Source organism: Chelonia mydas, chromosome 3, assembly GCF_015237465.2.
Source record: "Chelonia mydas isolate rCheMyd1 chromosome 3, rCheMyd1.pri.v2, whole genome shotgun sequence".
NCBI lineage: Eukaryota > Metazoa > Chordata > Testudines > Cheloniidae > Chelonia > Chelonia mydas.
Window position 1 is genome coordinate 175,111,482 of NC_057851.1, and position 22,599 is coordinate 175,134,080.

Here is a 22,599-nt window from a genome sequence, read left to right on the forward strand (position 1 = left end):
GCCTCTGGAACAAACTTATTCTGCCATTGTGTTTCACACAAATAAGGAGACATTCCTTGCATTGTCATCTCAGTGTCACAAAGAAGTTATTTTATTTAATTATCTAAAATGCTCATTTTTGATGAGGGGAAAAAGATCAGACCCAGCCCATTTTTCAGGTTTACACTTCTCCATGTTTTTAATGTAATTTAACAGCTAGAGGACAGAAAGTCCTCCTGGTGAAAGCATTAGAAGCAATCTGATCAAAGACATATGAAATATTTAAAGAACTGGTTGAAATCATTTTCTTATTATTTTTTCTCATTCTAAGTATTACATAGAAGAAATATACAATGCAGCATTACCCAGTGTTTGAATTGCAGTTCTATTACTCCTTACCCCCAAAGCATTCCAACCAGTGGTTGAAAAATGCTCTTTGATTTTCCTCTGTGATACAGACATCCCATAGGAAACAGATGCCTGTCACAAAATATTTTTGTCACTGTGGCAATACCACCTTCCCATGCACCCTTGTTCATTGCTGACTGTGCTCTTGTTTCCCTTCAAGGTCTGGCGCACCTGATGATGGGCGACCAAGGTATGGGCTCTGTTCCTTTTCCACTCTGCTTTCATTGTTTCTTCTTGTTCTGTAGCTGCTTCGAATCCATCACTGCAAATGATGGGCAAACGCTTGAAAGCTGTCTTTGGCTGCAAATAAACACATAATTTTAGTCACAACTTTCTTCTTTCATTATATATATATTTGTTTGCTCCTTAAGCTTTGTTCCTTCTGTGCCCCCTCCCCCAATCTCACAATATAATAACTGACAAAAGTGAGAGATAAGAAGGTATTGAGAAAATTCCATGCATTTATCAGAAAATATAATTATGGGTGATTCTATTAAAGACAAAAGAAGCACAAGAGCACTCAGCAGATAGCTTCTGAAAGAAGATATTCAGTTTGTCATATTGTACCCAGTGAAGAGTCCATTTACATTAATGCATGGCTGATTGGAAACTTGCAGAAAGCACCTGCTCCTGGCTTCTGGAATGCTGAGAATACAGTTTTGCAACATAGTGAAATCAATGTTTTTCTCCTCTTTAGCCATTGTTTGTTACTTCTTTGTCACTCTTTTTTAACAAAGCATGAGTTACTTTTGTGTTCCTCTGCATGTACATGATTGGAACAAAAAAACTAAATTCCCAGTATGACACTGATTGCATCTCCATTTGTCTCTAAACACTTACTTTAAGCTTTCTCTTTTCATGTTCAGATACTATTGCATTTACATATACTCATGACTCTTACTGTTGTTTCTCTCCTCTTCTTTATTCTCTCTTTGTCTGGAAATGCTTTCTTCATGGAACCATTTCATCAAATCCATAGGTAAAAGTAAAGGTATTACATGATTTTCCTTCTTTTAAATTCCATCTGTATACTTTAAATTATGTCTGAGTTATGCAAATGTATTTAGAGTTTTTTGCACTGATAATCTAAGGTAGGTATGTTTTTACAAAATTATGTCCTGAACATCAAGGTAAGGAAAAATAGGTTTTTTTAAAAGTTTGACCTGCTTTTTGAAGTGTGCCTTTTATTTACCTTTTTTTATGAGAGATTTAAAGCAATTGTACATAGCCATACTAAATGAACCTAAAATTATAGTATATGTTCAGGATGAATTAACAGTCCCCTTCTGAGGTATGAATGCTCCTGTTCTCAGTGAATAGTAGTCTATGCTATTAGACAGACATAAGCACAATGTCGCCAAACATTGACAGAAAGGAGGAAATCTGTCCAGGGACAATCCATACCTTGATGTAAGTCTAAGCATGAATAGCACTGACTTCAAGACCCTGCTATGAGCTGGTCACCTGTTTATCTGTAAGATTTTTCTTATAAATATTAGCTTTGACATACCTGAAGTGAGAATGGGACATGGAGAGATGAGGAGGAGCAGACAACAAAGCAAAGTATGGTTTTATTCTTGGATTTTCTTCCCCCTTCTTTTTCTTGGTATGAGAACAAATCAAGCCAGGTAAACTGTACTTCGTTGCGTCACTTGGTAAGTCTGATGTAGAACATATGCAATAACATCAAGAATTTTAATGTTCTGAAGAAATACCGACTTCTGCTCCCTGTGTACTAGTTCAGACCATCGAGTATGTATTTTTTTATTTAAGTTGAGAAATTAGCCTGCACATACTAAATGCCACTAAATTTTTTCTTATTGATCATTATAATATTGTTTTACTCTTTTTGGTAAGCATGTGTCAGGAAGTGCCTGTTCCTGATATTTGTCCTATGCTTTGGCTTTCTGGTTGTATTTTACAGTACAAACTAGACAACACAGAAGCGTGTTGAATGTGTTTGCACTTTGCGTGCCTTGGAACAAAGAGTGTACGTGTAACACAAAACTGTAATTCTAGCACCAGTAGTTCTATGGTGTGCATTATAGTTCTTCACATCAGCCCGCTTTAAAAGAGTGTGCATCTGATTATACCCAGGGCACAATATTTAAAGGGTTATATGAGTTCTGGAGCTTTGAATCTTGTTTTAGGAAATGTTTCAAACCAATGGAAGAAGAAACTGTTCTTAATACTTTGCATTATAATTTGTACTAATTACCTTGTAACTCTAGCTTCCTTGATCAGCAAATGGTAGCTGTCTTGGGCATCATCTATATCACAATACATGTTTTACAATACTGGAGCGTTTTATGTGGTCTTTGAAACATATTTTTAAGAAAATCATTCCATAGACTATCCTGCACACAGCATGCATCATGCAACAAACAGCATAATGTTGTGATATATATCTATTTATGTATATATTATGCATTTAAATTATAACTGACATGCTAATACAGACAGTAGAACATTTAGCAAATCATAATGGATGATTTCTGAAAAAAAATGATGTTCTTGTACCTATTTAGGCAAATTATTTATTATTTTTTTAAAATCATAGTTACAAAAAATGTAAAGTTAAAAGTTGCGTGGAGAATAGCTAGATTTAATATCTAATGGTGTGCACTATGATACAACTAAAATAACAGAGCCATCACACCTAGTATTTGCTTGACTGTGCTATTCTTTTGACATTTTGGTCTTTTATTATATTTTTTCTGTTTATGTGGGAATATTGATACTGATCTGTGTTTTGATAGTTTCACCAACATTTGTTCTCCAAATATAGTATAGTATGTAAAAATGCAAGAAAAGGGAAATAGGCATGTTTAAACATTTATAAGATACAGTAGTGAGTAAGTAGCTGTATACATTCGGCCAGATGAGGTAAATTGGCATAGTTCAATTGACTTTTGTTGAAGCTACACTAATTTACACCAGTTGAAGTTTGGGCCTTGAAACATCAAATGTTTAAAACTGCTATGACAAAACACTTTACAGTATAACAAACTTCATCCTAACGATCTGATGGAGCTTTTCATTGGGAAATTCCTTTGGCCCTATTTAACTCTCCCATTATAATTTGTATTGACTTTAGTGATAGCTACTGGCAATGACTGCAGACTTCTTTGTGCTAACATCAAGACCCAGCCCTCTCATATTTTAATTAAATATTCTGCTTTAAAGGTCAATTGGAAATGCAAGGCAAAATATATCTTTTACAAACTATGCAAAAATATTCACTCAAAAATACCTGATTGAGGAAGCTCAGGCCTACTTAACCACCATTTTAGGACCTTAACCTGTGTTTCTTGTAGTCACTCAGTTAGTTTTATTGTATGGGTCTGGGCAAACAAAAATCAAAATAGGTTGAAATTAACACCTTAAAAGAAGAAATAAAGATTTCCAAGTGTTTCCACTGGCCAAGTAATGTCTGAGATGATGGCCTAAATTTTGCTCTCCTATATAAGCATAACTCCCAAGAGGGGACTGCAAGACCTGACCCGAAATGGATTTTAAACAATTAAAACACAGTGGTTAAGATTTTTAAAGCAGACTAGGTTATTTAGTGACAGACCTCCCATTGAAATTAATTGGAAAAGTGTGGGTAAGTCTCCTACTCAGCTTCGAAAGTCTCCACCAGTATTCTTTGCAAAATTATAAATATTCTCAAAGCAGTCACTGCCCTTCAGAGAAAGAAGGAGAACTTTGATGCAGGTCATTGCATTTAGATAAATGTCAGTACTCAAGGCCACATATCTTGATCCATTTACACAGCTGGTTGACACCACCAGGAACTGCATACAGATCAAGGGCCATTTAATCTAGTAACTTTGAGGAAATATAAACCTCCTTTTTTTTTCTTTCTTACTTGTTTTTTTTGTGTGTGTAAATGCTGTGTCAAAACCTAGCAGGAGCTGAGAACTTGCAACTGGTATTGAAGAGAGTTGGTGTTGGCTTATTTACTTTAATGAGCATTGCAGATGTTCACTCAGCTCTTTTTAGGATTTCATACATTGTGACTAACCAAAGTGTATACAAGTGTTTGTACATTTAAAATGTATCTAACTGAATTATTATATGGTTTACACTAATATAAATAAGATAAGATGTCAACTAGGTTTGAAACATAAAATATTTCCAGTTTTTGGTGATAAATCCTAATATAGTCTAGATCAGTGGTCACCACGTGGTCAATCAATATCTCCCAGTCGATTGTGATCTCTGGTGGTGCAGCTTGGCTGCCAGTAAGGCAGTCTCCATGCCTGCCCAAACCCCACGCTGCTGCCGGAAATGGTCAGCATGGCCCCAGGGGTTGGGAGGGGGGCAGGGGTCTCCCTCCTTTCACTGCTCCTGCCTGCAAGCACTGCCCCTGGAGCTCCCATTGGCTGGGAATGGGAAGCTGTGGCCAATGGGAGCTGTGGGCATGGTGCTTGCAGAGAGGGGCAGTGCACAGAGCCATGTGTCCCCCACCCCACCCCCAGGGGCCACAGGGGTGCGTTAGCCTCTTCTGGGAGTGGCGTGGGTCCAGGGTAGGCAGGGAGGAGCAGCCATGCTGCACACTGACCGGGAGCTGCCAGAGGTAAGTGTTGCCCAGTGGGAGGCCGCACCCCAACCCCCAGCCCTGAGCCCCCTCCCAGAGCCAGCACCCTGTACCCCCTCCTGCACCCCAACACTCTGCCCCAGCCCAGAGCCCCCTCCTGCACCCAAACTCCGTCCCAGAGCTTGCACCCTTTACCCCCTCCTGCACCCCAACTCCTGCCCCAGGCTCAGCCCAGACCCCCCTCCCACACTGCAAACCCCTCAGCCCCAATCCAGAGTCAGCACCTCTTCCCAAACCCCAAACCCCTACCCCAGTGAATGAGGGTGCAGGAGAGTGAGCGACGGAGAGAGGGAGGGATGGAGTGAGTGGGGCGGGGCTTTGGGGAAGGTGTGCGGGGTAGATCCTGGGATGCCCTTAAATTCAAAAAGTGTTCTTGGAATTAAAAAGGTTGGAGCCCACTTGTCTATATTGTTTATTTTATCATTTTTTTCTGAAATTTTGTCTTATCTCCTTTTGGTGAGACTTCCTCCATACATAGTTGATCAAGGCTTATTTTCTATATTCCTAGAAGCTATTTTGCCTGTGAACATAAATTAATGTTTCATTTTTCACAAGGAATGAAATGGTCATAACTTTTAGTTATTGAAAGGAGCCACAAAGTGGTATTTACAATGTAGTTACCACAACAAAATAAATTACTTCTGTGACCTATATTAATATTACTATTCTCATAACCTATAATATGGATTTCTTATCTATATTTTGTTTTATGTAAATATTCTACTCTTGACTGTGTATTTTATTTAGACTAAAATACTGTGTTCCTGCTCCTGTTCTATTAGATTATGGGTTTAATACAGCTTTAAATCATGTATATTAGTACGGCTGTCGATTCCTCGCAGTTAACTCATGTGATTAATCACAGTTTTAATCACACTGTTAAACAATAGAATACCAATTGAAATGTATTAAATATTTTGGATGTTTTTCTACATTTTCAGATATATTGATTTCTATTACAACCCAGAATGCGAAGTGTACAGTACTCACTTCATATTATTTTTATTACAAATATTTGCACTATAAAATGATAAACAAAAGAAATGGTATTTTTAATTCACCTTGTACAAGTACCATAGTGCAATCTCTTTATTGTGAAAGTGCAGGAGGAGGCATGGGGTGCTGGCTCCAGGAGGGGGCTCAGGGCTGGGAGTTGTGGTGCAGCTTCCCACTGGGCAGCACTTACCTCCATCGGCTCCCGGTTGGCAGTACAGCGTGGCTGCCGCTAAGGGAGGCTACCTGCCTACACTGGCCCCACGCCACTCCCGGAAGGGGCCAACATGCCCCTGCAGCTCCTGGGAGGGCACGTGGCTCTGCGCGCTGCCCCTCTCTGCAAGCACCGTCCCCGCTCCCATTGGCCACAGCTTCCCGTTCCCGGACAATGGAAACTGCGGGGGTGGTGCTTGCAGGCAGGAGCAGTGCGCGGAGGGAAATCCCCCCTCCCTGGGCTGCGGGGCCACGCTGGCCACTTCCAGGAGCAGCGTGGGGCCGGGTCAGGCAGGGAGCTTCCCTTAGCGGCAGCCACACTGCACCACCGATCAACCGGTTGGTGACCACTGCTTTAGAGCCTACAAGTCCACTCAGTCCTACTTCTTGTTCAGCCAATCATCAAGAGAAACATTTATGGGAGATAATGCTGACCACTTCTTATTTACAGTGTCACCTGACAGTGAGAACAGATGTTTGCATGGCACTTTTGTAGCCAGCATTGCAAGATATTTACATGCCAGATCTGCTAAACCAGTGGTCACCAACTGATCTCTGGTGGTGCAGTGTGGCTGCTGCTAAGGCATGCTCTCTGCCTGCCCCAGCCCCACGCCACTCCCGGAAGTGGCCAGTGCAGCCCCAGGAGTGGGAGGGGGCCGGGGTCTCCCTCTGCTCACTGCTCCTGCCGACAAGCACTGCCCCCACAGCTCCAATTGGCCAGGAATGGGGAGCTGTGGCCAATGGGAGCTGCAGGGGTGGTGCCTGCAGAGAGGGGCAGCGCGTGGAGCCACATGCCCCCCCCAAGGGGCCACAGGGACATGTTGGCCCCTTCTGGGATCTGCATGGGGCCAGGGTAGGCAGGGTAGGCCACGCTATGCTGCCAACCGGGAGCTGTCAGAGGTAAGTGCTGCCCGGTGGGAGGCTGCACCCCAACCCCTAGCACTGAGCCCCCTCCCAGAGCCAGCACCCCATACTCCCTCCTGCACCCCAAGCCCCTGCCCAAAGCTCAGCCCAGAACCCCCCTCCCACACTGCAAACCCCTTGGTCCCAGCCCAGAGCCTGCACCCCCTCCGAAACCCCAAACCCCTACCCCAGCTCTGTGAAAGTGAGTGTGGGTGGGAGAGAGCTGGGGGGGCGTGGAGTGAGCAGGGCGGGGATTTGGGGAACAGGTGGGGCCTTGGGGAAGGGGCAGGGTAGATCCTGTGTTTCCCTTCAGTTCAAAAAGTGACCTTGACTGTAAAAAGGTTGGAGACCACTGTGCTAAACATTCATGCTTCGGCCACCATTCCAGAGAACATGCTTCCATGCTGATGATGCTCATTAAAATAATGTGTAAATTTAATTTTTGACTGAACCCCTTGCAGAGAGAATTGTATGTCTTCTGCTCTGTGTTTTACGTGCATTCTGCCATATATTTCATATTATAGCAGTCATGGATGATGACTCAGCATATTGTTTATTTTAAGAACACTTTCACAGCAGATTTGACAAAACACAAAGAAGGCACCAATGTGAGATTTCTAAAGATAGCTACAGCACTCGACCTAAGATTTAAGAATCTGAAGTGCATTCCAAAATCTGATCGGAATGTGGAACATGCTTTCAGATGTCTTAAAAGAGCAACACTCCAATGCAGAAAGTACAGAACCCGAACCATCAAAAAAGAAAATCAACTTTCTGCTGGTGGCATCTGACTCAGAGGATGAAAATGAACATAGTGTTGCTCTGCACTGCTTTGGATGGTTTTCGAGCAGAACCCATCATCAGCATGGACGCATGTCCTCTGGAATGGTGGTTGAAGCATGAAGGTTCACATGAATCTTTAGTGTATCTGGCAGATAAATATCTTGCAATATCCGGCTATAACAATGCAATGCGAACACCTGTTCTTACTTTCAGGTGATATTGTAAACAAGAAATGAGCAGCATTATCTCCTGAAAATGTAAACAAATTTGTTTGAGTGATTAGCTGAACACAAAGTAGGAATGAGTGAACTTGTAGGCTCTAAAGTTTTACATTGTTTTATTTTTGAATGCAGTTATTTTTGTACATAATTATACATTTGTAAATTCAACTTTCATGATAAAGAGATCGCAGTGCAGTACTTGTATTAAGTGAATTGAAAGATACTATTTATTTTATCTTTACAGTGCAAATATTTATAATAAAAATAAATATAAAAGTGAGAACTGTACACTTTGTATTTTGTGTTGTAACTGAAATCAATATATTTGAAAATGTGGAAAACATCCAAAAATATTTGTATAAATCGTATTCTATTATTGTTTAACAGCACGATTAAAGTGTGATTAATCACGATTAATTTTTTAATCACACGTTTAATCATGGTTAATTTTTAAATCGCTTGACGGCCTTATATATTAGTCATTCAAGTCCATAAAAAAATAATATATGATATCTAGTTAAGCAATAGCTGTTTCTACAAAGCCTAATAGTGCCGCTGACACTTTATTAGATTACAGCTTTTTGATGTGGTTGGCACAATGCATGTAAATGCAGAGAAAAGACTTCAGAGCGTCTGTTTGTGTCTACTTCCTAAATAATGTCAACTAAATTCTGCATTGAACAATCCCATACACAACCCGTATAACGTAAATAGGATTCTGTTGGGTGTATGTCAGTGCAAAATTTGGCCATCATTTCAGGCTAACTGGAGAATACAGTATAATAATCATGAGGGCAAAAAGCCCATGGAGAATTTAAATACTTCAAAAAAGTCCTCAAATAAATGTCAATGTTGTATGGTTTACTGAATTCTATTAATTGCTTTTGGTAAATTGACACTTTTATTCCTGCTGAATAGTATTTTACTGCACCGTTACCTCCACTGAAATCAGTTCGTGAAATCTTGGTTCAGTTGAAGTCAATAGTAAAACTCTGTTTGGCTTTAGTGGGGACAGAGGTTCACTGGTAGAGTAAGTTCCTACCCAATATGATTAAGGGTATTAGAATATTGTCCTGTGTGGTTATCCTGCATTTCCTTTAATGAGATTCAGCATACTTGGGTGTGAAATCCTGGCCCCAGTGAAGTAAATGTGAGTTTTGCCATTCAATTCAGCTAAGATTTCACTCTGGGTGTGCTTCCCTAAGTTTTTCCTTTGTCTCCAAAAGAGAGAGAGAGAAATTTTGGCCTCTTACTGCCAAGATATTGTTAGCCTTCTATAGGTCTTGGAAAGCCTACTTTTTAAATCTGCTAGCGACACTATCTTGTCCAAGTGTGTTGAAAGATAAACTATTGTTAAACTTTATTGGACTCAGTGCAGATGCATTACTTTAAGAGTTTCATACAGAGTGGGATTTTCAATGTTTGAGAATGTAAATAATTAAAAGTTTTGTAAAGTGATATGATAGGAAAACTGTAATGTACGCTCAACTACTGAACTTCATGATTGTCTCTATTTACAAGGAAGAATAAATCACTGAAGTTTTAAAATTTCTCAAAGTTCTTAAACATGTAACAGGACACAACTATTTTGACAGACTTAAACATAAATAGGACCTAAACATCATGGAAGTTTTAAAACTGTTCTAAGTTAATTCTCTTAAAAATATTTAACATTACTGAACTTAAAAAAAATAAATAAAAAGTAAGGAACTTAATATAAAACATCTGAAAATATGTGCATTCCATATGCATGCCAAAGTGGAACAAAGCCTTAATCTGTTCCTCCTTGGGAAGTACCAGCAAAATATCAGTTTCCATTGAGAGAGATTCACAGTTATGGAGAGACTATAGTGAAACAGTGACAGGTATTTCTAAATTGTTTTATTTGGAAAAAAAGATAGTTATGGGTGTGATCTAGAAAACATTTCAGAAAAAGTTGGATGTATTCAAGATTTAAGCTTCTTGAATGAACAAAGAACAAACATTTCAGAGTGAGTTGGGCAGGCCAAGCAAACAATGTCTCAAAACCACATCAAAGTTCTTTCAGTTACAGGCCAAAAAGTAGATTGGGATTTAGTGAAATCAGGAAAGAGAAAAACTATCAGGGTGGAGAGCATGAAAACCTTTCTGTGCAGTTAGACAACAAAGAAGAATTTTAAAGCAGCAAAGCTAGGGTTTTTTATGCACCTTTACATACTTTGCTTTTGTAATTTATGTTGGAAAACAAGAGTTAGAAGGTACATCAGATACAAGATAGCAACCCAAGGGTTGGCATATGCTTTTCATACTTACTTTACCTCTTCTTCCAGCATTTGACGCAAACACTGAGCCAAATGGATTCCTCGTGTAACTCCAATCTCTTCAATAGAATAGCAGTAGGATTAAATCTAGCCCATTAGGTATACAAAAGCAGCAAGATGAACTGAAGCCAACAGATGTGAGGTCATATTTGGATTTCAATTACACTAGTGTAAACCAGATGTAACTCATCTGAAGTCAGTGGATTTATTTTTGATCTCACTTACACTGGTGAAACACAATTCACTTTGATGTTAACGAGATCAGAATCCAGCTCAGTGGAGTTACACCGGTATGAAACTAGCTGAACTGAAAAGAGAACTAGGGCCAAGGTAGTTGCTGTAGGGGTGGGATTTTTAAAAATGCTCAGGACTGGCCCAATTCTGATGCCATTAAAATCAATGGTAAAAGTCCCATTGTCTTCCCTGGCAAAAGAGGCAGGCCATGTTGAGTGATTTTGCAAATCCCAACCTAAATTTACACTGGTGTAACTGAAATCAGAATGTGGGCCCAGGCTCTGTAAGTACATACTTACATGGAGAATGGATCTTAAACAAAATTAGAAAAAGATATTTAAATAGTGTGGATAGGGTCAGATTATTTCAAACAAAAATAGGTGCATGCAACATTTATAACATACTTTGTAACTGTACTGCACTGACTTTTGAGATGAATGGAGCTAGCATGCTAAGTCGCCAAAGACAAAACAGTAGATAAGGGGTGGGGTTGTTTGTTTTTTGTTTTATTTTTTACTGGCAACAAATTCGTTCCCTTTAAAATACCTAGTTGTGCTGAGTGTAGTAATAAGGTCCTCACATCAAAGCCTTCCACCTCAACATCAGCCCTAAAGATTTGAGGTCATATTTTGATGTCTTCTGTTTCCACGGCCATGATCCCCTCAACAGCTTTATTCCTCTGGAACAAAGACATGGTGTCATAATCAAGGCAGGCTAATGGGCGCAGAAGACAGAACTTTTGCAGGAGCTTCACCAGGACTATGGAACTCACTACATTCAGAATTTCTAACTTCACTCCCTTCAGAAGTAAAAGCAAAACTCACACATTTGACGTAGGTTTCCCTCTAGGTTCTCCACACTCACTAAAAATGACCAAAATATTTTTTCTACAGATTGGGAAAAGCGAGAGAGAGAGATGGGGCCTAACTCTTTTTGAGTTCATTTTTTCTAGTAAAGACAACAGAGTTACATGATGGGGAAAACGGTGGAAAAGTGTGGAGTATCAGCCCTGTTATTGATCCTTCTCCCACCACAGCCAGCTTTATGCTGATGTAACTACCTTGATTTCAGTGCAGTTGCACTTGATTTACACCACTATAAGTAAGAGAAGAATCAGGGTTATGTCTTATACTACTTTGCCATTGACACTCATTTATACCAGTTTTCTGATCATCATGTATTTGACATTTAATTTACAGCACTGCCTGCGTCACTGGTGAATTTTACAGAGAGTCTTCTATAGGCATTGCCTCTTCCTTTCTCCAGGATTTTGCCCCTAAGAAGCAGAAATACCTAGACCCAATTCTCTGATCTGCTCTGGCTTCTTGTGACAGCCAGCCAGTGCATCTGGCAATCCAGTGAAGGTGGAGCCCTCATGTTTCTCCTACATCGAAGGAATCTCCAGTTAGAGTGAGGCCACCCTAGCAATCTTTGGGCCCCACCATAGGTGCATGACCTCACAACCTAATGATCTTTGGCTGCTGTGTCTCCTGGCAGCTGGTCATAGGTTAGAGTAGCCTATTTATGGTGAGGCAAGCCTCACATCAGGGGAATCCAAGACTGGCAAAAAGCCATTTTTATCTCGTCCATCTGGGCAGTCACTGAACACTCCTCAGACAAAGCAGGGAATGGGGGATAATGGCCCCCATTGTTTTAATATATCAGCACCTCTCAGGTATTTACATTTACAAATACTTTACTTATTTGCACCTTCATTGGACCAGTTGTAAACTGGTAAGGCTACATATCTCCACTGGGAATGGCTCAGGTAGTATCTCAAAGTTGCCATACAAGTACCTGGATAATTACCGCCAAAGGGTAAAACTGCAGACTAGTATAAAACAAGTGTGAGAGTACAAGATCCCCATCCCACCCCCACATCTATATTTAACCTAATCTACCTAATCTCCAACACTCCCAGGACTAAATTCAACCCATGCCTCCCATATGGCTTTACTTAACAGTGATGTGAACTTGGAGTAACTTCATTGTACTTAGTGAACTTACATTGCTGTGAGACCATGAATTCCAATGGGAGTTGAGCCTGCTTCAATCATGAGCTGAATTTGGTCCTTTTACTGGACGTTCCATCACTGGAGTTCTCTGTCATGGATTATGTGGATTGAATTTTGCCCGTGATATCTATGTGCAGCTTTGTGAGAAAATTTTTCTTCAAAAGAGAATTACAGAAAGTATGAAAGGGTGCAGTCTTTGGGGGAGGAGAGGAGGTATTATTATTTCAAAGTAAACCTGGGAATTGGCAAGTTTCTTTGACTTCCAGGACATGTTCTGCATATCTATAGAATAGGGGTTCTCAAACTGGGGGTTGGGACCCCTCAGGGGATTGCGAGGTTATTACATAGGTGGTTGCAAGTTCTCAGCCACCACCCCAAACCCCGCTTTTCCTCCAGCATTTATGGTGTTAAATGTATAAAAATGAGTTTTTAATTTATAAGGGGGGGGTCACACTCAGAGGCTTGCTATGTGAAAGGGGCCACCTGTACAAAAGTTTGAGAACCACTGCTATAGAAGATTTAAAAAAAAATTGTAAGAGATCTTTCCCCACTACTAGATATTCTAGTCCCCAAATGTAGAGGAAAAGGAGGCTATGTTCTCAATTCACTGAAATGTCACCATAAAACCCTGTATCCCAATGAGTCATTCCCAGTCCTAGAGGACAAACTCTTCTTATTTGTAATAGCATAAACACATTTAAACAAACAAACAAAAAAAAAACAAAACCCCACAAAGGTTTCTGGAAGCCATCCAGCTCTGCTAGGCCTCATGAATTTATACCTCAGAATTGCCACTACCTGGAGTCTTCTGGGGGTTGACGGGGGAGTAATAAAAGGCTACCATGTCTGAGGCCATAAATCATTTAAGCAAGTATGTCATATCATCTGTTTTTCCAGAAAAAAGAAAAATTATGTTATTCAATTTTATTCATTGCTCTCAAATAGATAGGTGGATTCTGCACTGTGTTGTCCCTGAAATGGATAACCCTTTTAAAGAAACATGTTTTTCAGAATTACTGTTCCTATTGGACTATGATACAAGTATTACAACTAAAGGCATAACTGATATGATCCTTCTCAGGACACATACAGAGTCTGTATGTCCAGTCTTTATCTTCTTTTAAATGTGTTACCCACAAAAATTTGCATATTTCTAAATCATGCACAACCACTTTGTGATACAGGAATGTGCCTATACATCTCCACCTAGCTGGCATTCTCCTGAGTCAGAAGAGCCAGAATCAGAGAATCTAAAAATATATATTTTAGACTCCTAGTAGCTAATCTACATAATCTTCATCAAAACCAATTATTTTACAAGCAATAAAAGCATGGAATTTGGCTCAAAGTTGAGTTATTTACGCCCTTTGAAATCCCATTGATGTCAAAAGTATTGCATATGGTGTATTTCAGCACATAATATGACTGTTTGGATTATACTAGCACCATATTATGCCATTAATGAAGTATGTGCCAAACTAGAGTAACTCCTGTGATTTCAGTGGACTTCCACCCACATAACAGTGATCAGAATTTCCCCCCGAGACCCTTCTGTATTAAGTGTATGTGAGGTGGGAAGTGAGGGAATAGAATGAAATAGGCACAACGTTGTCTACAATATCAATAAAGGAAGGCCTTTTTTTGCTGACTGCCAACTTGATTCATCGGTGTTTCATACTTCAAAGGTCATTTTGTTATCAATATGGTAAATAAAGGAGCGTGGAATGAAATAACTCTGGGTAACAGACACCCTCTTAACATTTAGGAAGCACTATAATTCCATTATTTGCTATGACATCCTCCATACTATTCTTTTGTGTATGCTCCTTTAAAAATCTTTATCTCAGAGATCAGATCAGATAAGTATTTCTTCGGGGAGTAGAGAGTAGTTTCCTCTAACAGTTTTAGCAGATTGAGAATGATAGTAGCAGCCCTTAAAACCTACAGCTACAGTTTTATGAAGTTTGGCCTGAGGTCAGACCCCGACACATGATACATTTCAGAGTCGCCAAACTCCTAAGACCAATAGTTTTAGTTTAAAGGCTGAACACAGTGTTACAAGACTTACTGGAGTTTCCATTTGAACCTTTCCATTCACATTTATCCTTCACTTATCAGTTAAACAGTTTTCTGTGATCGTAATATGCTCAGTCAGAAGATGGAAAGAGTTGAAAGCTGTACCAGTGCAGGACTTATTTGTTCAGTTTCACAAGGGCAAAACAATTACGTTTATCCTTCAAACTTCATTCCTAAAGTTAAAAATCAGTTTTACTATAGCCAAGAAATGATACTTCTATTCATTTGCTGAATCTCAAGAGCACAAAAGAGAGAGAGTTTGCAATTCCTTGATGAAAGTCTTGAAAATCTGACTAAAAAGGAAAGTATATTTTTTTCATCACTTCTGATAAAGTGAGCTGTAGCTCACGAAAGCTTATGCTCAAATAAATTTGTTAGTCTCTAAGGTGCCAAAAGTCCTCCTTTTCTTTTTGAGGATACAGACTAACATGGCTGCTACTCTGAAACCTTTTTTTTTTCTGTAATTCAGATAAGGTTTGCACTATGTTTGATGCACCAAGGAAAGATCAGACTACTTTTGGCTTTCTTCATGCATTACATATACAGTGAACAGTAAGCCATTAGGTGTTTCTGAGTAAATTCAGCATGGAAGGTAACCACTTCCTGAACATTTGTATCGTATCCAAGAAAAGAAGGAACTCTGAGGCAACTCTTTTATAGTAATATGTTGTTTTTTCCTTTATGGAAGGAAATAAGTTATTAATGTTCTATCATTCACCAGTAACTTCTCTGGCATGCTATGTGTAGAATTCTATTTCCAGCTCTGTAAGTCTCACTGCCTGATTTTAGACACATCACAATCAGTGGTGGATTACCACACAGACCAATGGGGCAGCAGCCAATTTGGGGCCCCTGGAAAAATCTCCCATCACCATGGCCCCAGGGCTGAAGGAGCTCTCGCTCCCCACTGTGGCCCCAGGGCACAGAGCTTTTCCAGTCTCAGTGCCACAACCGGCGGGTGGGGTGGGGTGAGGAGCGAGTGGGGCTGCGAGGCCATGGGTGGAACAGGGGCAGGGCTGTGGGGAAGGGACAGAACGGAGTAAGGCTCTGGGTAGGGTCGCAGGTGGAAGGACTGGAGAAGGGCCATGGTTCCAGTGCCAGGGGCCCCTCCACTTGCTCTGGCCCAGGGCCCCAGGAGATCTGGATCTGCGACTGATCACAATTTATCAGGGACTCAGGGCTAGATCCACAAAAGGACTTAGGTGTGGCAATGCTCAGCGTTGCACCAACTAACTTTTAGGAGCTTTGCCACCTAGTAGCATCTGCAGATCCAAGATGCATGCTTAGGCTCCCTACACAATTCATGGGGAGAGAAAAGGCTTTAGAAATAGGATCCACAAAAGCCAGCATGCTAAGCGGGGAGCTGGCCAATAAAAAACCTAAAGAAAGTGGTGGGTCCTAACCTCTGCCCCTCAAAGGGTCTTTAGCACCTAGACTCAGGTCAGAGGGAGGAACCCAGCTCCATTTGGGATCCAACACCTAAGCCATGCTTTTACGAAATGCTATCACTACTGCCGTTATAACCTTTAGGCCAGTGGTGAGGGCACTCACCCGAAAAAGAATGTGGAAGACCTCAGTTCAATTCCTCCATCTACCTTATGTGGAGCCATGTCAAGGTTCCTCCCCCACTCTGAACTCTAGGGTACAGATGTGGGGACCTGCATGAAAACCTGCTAAGCTTACTTTTACCAGCTTAGGTTAAAACTTCCCCAAGGTACAAATTAATTTTACACTTTGCCCTTGGAATTTCCACTGCCACCACCAAACTTTAACTGGGTTTACTGGGAAACATAGTTTGGACACATCTTTCCCCCCCAAAATCCTCCCAACCCTTGCACCCCACTTCCTGGGGAAGGTTTGGTAAAAGTCCTCACCGATTTGCATAGGTGATCACAGACCCAAACCCTTGGATCTTAGAACAATGAAAAAGCATTCAGTTTTCTTACAAGAAGACTTTTAATAGAAGTAAAGGAATCACCTCTGTAAAATCAGGATGGTAGATACCTTACAGGGTAATTAGATTCAAAACATAGAGAATCCCTCTAGGCAAAACCTTAAGTTACAAAAAAGACACACAAACATGGATAGTCATTCTATTCAGCACAGTTCTTTTTTCAGCCATTTAAAGAAATCATAATCTAACACATACCTAGCTAGATTACTTACTAAAAGTTCTAAGAATCCATTCCTGTTCTGTCCCTGGCAAAAGCAGCATACAGACAGACACAGACCCTTTGTTTCTCTCCCTCCTCCCAGCTTTTGAAAGTATCTTGTCTCCTCATTGGTCATTTTGGTCTGGTGCCAGCGAGGTTACCTTTAGCTTCTTAACCCTTTACAGGTGAGAGGATTTTTCCTCTGGCCAGGAGGGATTTTAAAGGCGTTTACCCTTCCCTTTATATTTATGACAAGCCACAATTTTTGTATGGGTCTCACATTGCAAGGAAGTGCGCTAACCACTGAACTATGGGATATTCATGTGAGGGACTTTCTCCTGTTGAATCTGTTCCATTGTGTATAAATAATTAAAAACCTATTGGTCCAGAGAGAGACTAGGAATGACTTTATAGTCCAGTGGTTCGAGCGGTTACCTTGTCCTCCTCCTCTCTTGGCCATTTTGTGTAGATTTAGGCATGCTCAGAGCATGCCTACTGAATCCAGCTGGAGGCAGGGCAGAAAGTTGGGGGTGGAGCTGGGAGGTATAGGGCTGGCTGCAAGACTGATGTGCTTCCCAGAGTTCCCCTTTGACAGAACTGTCTGTTGTTGATTAGCAGGAGTTTGAGGAGCCTATTGGGCTTAGGCATGAGGTAGGCACCCAGAATGAATTGGCTCTGCACATACTCACTGGCAGAAACTTAGGATCCTAAAGGATGATAATGGTTGAAATTTAAATGCCTAGGGATCTCCAGGGTTAGGCAGCAGTTCAGCAGGGATTTTGAGGATCTCAGAGAGTCCTACAGTCCAAGTTCCAGCCCACGTCTGAACCTTTACACTGCAATTAGACAGTCCTGCAGCCCGAGCCCTGAAAGCCAGTCAGCTGGTATGGGCCAGGTGTGGGTTTTTAACTGCAGTGTAGACATACCCTTAGATTTTTATCGGCTAACATTGGTAGTATTTGGAAGGAACATTGCAGGGAGGGACGTGTGGGGAAAGTGGTAAGCAGTAGAGTGATGAAAATGAGTTGGGGAGGAGACCAGAGAGAGAGAAGGAGAAGAGATTAGTGACAAGGACGAAAGAGAAAAACCAGGACATGAAATGAAGAGAGTATGTCCAACCTTAAAGACTGCACCTCTTTGCAGTCAGACAAGGAGCACTGCCCTCAGGAAAGACAGTTCAAGCAGGACTGGGTTCGGGGATCATCTCACCTAAGGTTAAAAACATAGGAGTAACATGTTTACTTATAAACTTTGCCCACAACTCTTCACAGTGTGGTCCCTACTTTTTGTCATCGGTGGAAGGAAGTACAATTGAAATCAATTTCTGAAATGGACCTTGAGCTAGACTAAGTGCTTTAAGATTCTCTAGTGAAAAATTCTGTCATCTGGGCCAAATTCTTAAGCCCAGTTACAACCTTTTTTGCACCGCTCAGGTGGCATAAAGGGGCTCTCTCCAGTTGCTACTGCCCAACAGACAATTCTGCCAGAGGGGAACTCCCTGCTAGTGCATCTGTATTGCTTCCAGGCCCTACACCTGTCACCTCCACCCTTGTCTAGAAGGTAGGGAAAGGACATGCTGGAGCTCTTCTATGCTACACTGTCCTTTCACTAGGCTGGGATCCATTAAGGACTCTGCATGAGTTAAAGCTGTTCCTTTGAGTGAGTTTGAAGTATATGTTCTTCATTTAATCTTTCAGTTTTGCTAGCTAGCACTGTACTTAATTATTAAACTACAGGAATAAAAATAGAGACTGCCAGGGAGCAACTTATACTCAGAACAAACAGCTCTCTCCTTCCTGAGAGGAAGTATTAAACAAAGTATTAAAAAGCTACAGAAACCATGGCTCTGATTCTCCACTGCCTTATAACCGGCAAAATCATTTACACCTTTGCAACATGGATATGAAATGCTGCCATCTTTATAGGGTAGCATTTTACACTGGTTTTGCGCAGGTGTAAATGACTACCCAAAGAGCACAGCAATGGAGAATTCAGGATGGGGGGTTAGAGCCTTAATGAGATGCCCAGTGCGTATGTGGGTGCCCCAATTAAGTCAGAAGGGCTCAGAGGAGGCAAAGGCGTCACCTGCTTGGAACTTACTGCTAGATTGAGGCCTAAATTTGCAGATATCTTTTTAAAAAGTCCCTTTTCTTTATTACGGGCCAGATTCTGGAAGTGGTCTCTGCCCGTGGCTCACCAAAGTCCATGGAAGTTCTTCCCAAGAAGACCTGTATACATTAGTACTCATAAGATTATTGTGCTTAATGTTATTTCCTTCAAGCAAATAATGTTTCCTGTTTATTCTAAAACATGTGTAACTAAAAGTACAATACCTGGCTTCAAAACAAAAACCTCAGTTAGAGAATATTTGCCTGGTCTTACTACCTGGTTCAGCATTTGGAATGTTTATTATTTTCAGATAATTAATTTAGTAGACAACTTGATAATTGTGTATCCTAAAGTGTCACTTTAGGGGTTCTATCATGTTTTGAAGGCTGGAATACACTAATTGGGAGCAAAACATTTTCCAGTAGTAGTAATTAGAAAATTCTGTAGATTTCACTTGAGATTATAGTAATCTGAACACAGTTTTGTGCCTAATAAAAATAAACAAACTACCCCTTGTTATATTGTCTCCCATTTTGTCAGAGCCTTTCCTTCTAGAAAACAATGATTCTCCTCTTTCCAAATATATAAATTATTCCTGGTTGCAGAGTGTACATCATCATGCTAAATGATTGGCAGATGAAACAGGAGCATTCTGTACTTTTGGGAGTGGTTCTCAACAGCTATTCAGTCTTTAGGCTCTCTATTAACAGTACCATCAAGAGTATCAATGACTGCAAGATATGGTAGTGATTTGCTGATGCACACACCTATGTATGTATTAAGACGTACATTTCAGTATTCCAGCATCATTGAAAACAGTGAATGTTCCTGTACTTTAAAGAGCCCTGCAAGGCAGATCCAAGGGTCTTTCTGCATGGATCACAGTGTAGAAATGTGGCCTAAATAGTCACTAAGAAAAAATTAAGACATAAAGCATGCACTATTAAACCATAAAGAATGCCATGTTAGCAGGAAGCAACACAGAGCACAAAGAGAAAAACCAGAGATTTTTAAGACTGTTGTTGGGTAAGGTCTTGTCTACACTACAGAGTTTTGTCAACACAAGTTACACCAATGATCAAAACCCAGCATAATTACATCGCTTGTCCATGTTCACACAACACTCTTGTCGGCAGAGCACATCCACAGTTGGTGCTCTAACATTGACAGAGAGCAGTGCACTGTGGGTGGCTATCCCACTGTGCTACTCGCCACCTTCTGCAGCTTGGAGTTGTGGGATGGCAGAATGGATCACAGTGCATCATGGATGCGGGTTCAATGTCCCATGATGTAGTTTTTTTCCGTCCCATCATTCCATGGTCTTCCAACTGCATTTCACAGCATTTTTCAGCCGCCACTGTTTACTGTGTGCCTGCCATCTCTGTCTGAAAGGATGGATCCTGCACTGCTCTCTACTGTTGTGCTCACTGTTATGAACACATAGCGGATGGTCATGCAGTATATTATGAGCACCCAGTCTGAACAGGAACCAGAGGTGCCTGACCTGCTGTATACCATGGAAAGAAACAAGACCAAATTACTTTTGGCATTCACTGACCAGCTGCACATGGTGGACTGTTGCTTTTGCTTTACACTGAGTGTAAACAAGCACTGAGTGGTGGGATTGCATTGTTATACAAGTCTGGGATGATGAGCAGTGGCTGCAGAACATTTGGATGAAGAAAGCCACCTTCCTGGAACTGTGTATGGAGCTCACGTCAGCACTCTGGATAATGGACACCAAAATGAGAGCTGCCCTCTTGATGGAGAAGCACGTGGCAATCACTCTGTGGAAGCTGGCGACTCCAGACTGCCTCAGGTCAATTGCAAATCAGTTTGGAATCAGGAAGCCCACCATTGGGGCTGCGTTAATGTAAGTGTGCAGGGCCATTAATCGGATCCTGCTCCAAAGGACTGTGAATCTTGGCAACGTGCATGAAATAGTTGCAGGCTCTGTGGCAATGGGATTCAGTAAGTGTGAGTGTAAGTAAGTATGTGGCTAGCATATCCCAATTTTGGCCCCAGACCATCTTGCGATGGAATACATCAATAGAAAGGTGTACTTCTCTATGGTATTGCGGGCACTTGTAGATCACCATGGGCATTTCACTGACATGAACACAGGGTGGCCCGGGAAGGTGCATGCCACACGCATCTTCAGGAGCACTGGCCTATACAGAAAGCTCCAAGCAGGGACTTTCTTTCCAGATCAGAAGATTCCAGTGGGGGATGTTGAAATGCCCATGGTGATCCTGGAAAATCCAGCATACCTCTTACTCTGATGGCTCATGAAGCCCTTACATAGGAAACCTGGACAGCAGCAAGGAGCACTTTAACAATAGGTTGTGCAAGTGCAGAATGCTGATTGAATGTGCCTTTGGCAGATTAAAAGCAGGTTGACACTGCCTTTATGGCAGGTTAGACCTGAAGGAGGAAAATATTCCCATGGTCATAGCAGCGTGCTGTGCACTCCATAATATCTGTGAGGCTAAGGGTGAAAAGTTTCCCCTGGGGTGGAGCATGGAGGTGGATCACCTGGTGGCTGATTTTGTGCAGCCAGATATCAGGGCAACCAGTGGGGCACAACAGGGGGCTATTCGAATCAAGGAGGCTTTGACACACCATTTTGACAATAAGCACCAGTAATCTGTCATTCTACACAGCACTCTGATGTACTTTTGTTAACTTGCCATATTGCATGAAAATTTTGATGCTTCCGGAATGTGATTTGTATGATCAAATTACCACTGTATATTAATTCCAGAAGCAACCACCAAGTGTAGAAGACAAATAAAGATTGGTTATCTTTCAGAGAGTATATTTTTATTAAATGCCAATTAACAAAACACATAAAAAGGTTGGTGGGAAGGGAGATAATAATAAAGGTCAGTGTAGAGTCTCATACCTGTGTGTAAGTCCAGCTATCATTTTGGAAGCTGTCCAAAGCGGTGGAGTGAATGGGGTATCGAGATGGGCCAAGAAGTTTTAAGGAATGCATGGGAGAAATTTTGGGAGGACATGGAAAGCAGTTCTATATTGGCTGCATAGGGTGGGCCAAGCAGGCATGAATTCTGCCTGCAGTGTGATTAGGAACTTCAACACTTCTGTTTGCTCCTCCATCACTTTTATCATCTGCTCCTGACCCATTAAAATTTGTTCCTGGCTCTCCTTTATGTCCTGCCTGTCTAGTTATAATTTTCTTTTTAAATCTCTCTCCACGCCTTGAGTTTTTGTTTTTGGCCACTGAGGATTGGAGCACCTCTCGAAACATGTCCTCCTAAACTGGGAGAAGACACTAAACTGGGAGGAGAGGTAGATACGCTGGAGGGTAGGGATAGGATACAGAGGGACCTAGACAAATTAGAGGATTGGGCCAAAAGAAATCTGATAAGGTTCAACAAGGACAAGTGCAGAGTCCTGCACTTAGGACGGAAGAATCCCATGCACCACTACAGACTAGGGACCGAATGACTCAGCAGCAGTTCTGCAGAAAAGGACGTAGGGGTTACAGTGGACGAGAAGCTGGATATGAGTCAACAGTGTGCCCTTGTTGCCAAGTAGGCCAATGGCATTTTGGAATGTATAAGTAGGTGCATTGCCAGCAGCTGG

At 41.3% G+C, this 22,599-nt stretch overlaps 1 protein-coding gene across 44 annotated transcripts in view; it reads left to right on the forward strand.

The window, feature by feature from the left end:
• NRXN1 (neurexin 1) overlaps positions 1 to 22,599 on the forward strand; it is a 1,224,094-nt gene that overhangs the window by 105,434 nt on the left and 1,096,061 nt on the right. For 22 of the 44 annotated variants that reach the window (XM_043543816.1, XM_043543819.1, XM_043543831.1 and 19 more), the window contains 2 exons: positions 548 to 577; positions 1,367 to 1,378. The exons of 4 other annotated variants lie outside the window; for them this stretch is intronic. In XM_043543816.1, the coding sequence (XP_043399751.1) occupies positions 548 to 577; positions 1,367 to 1,378 (42 nt within the window). The remainder of the gene's footprint in view (positions 1 to 547; positions 578 to 1,366; positions 1,379 to 22,599) is intronic. 18 more of the 44 variants (XM_043543820.1, XM_037895901.2, XM_037895906.2 and 15 more) reach the window with 1 other exon arrangement.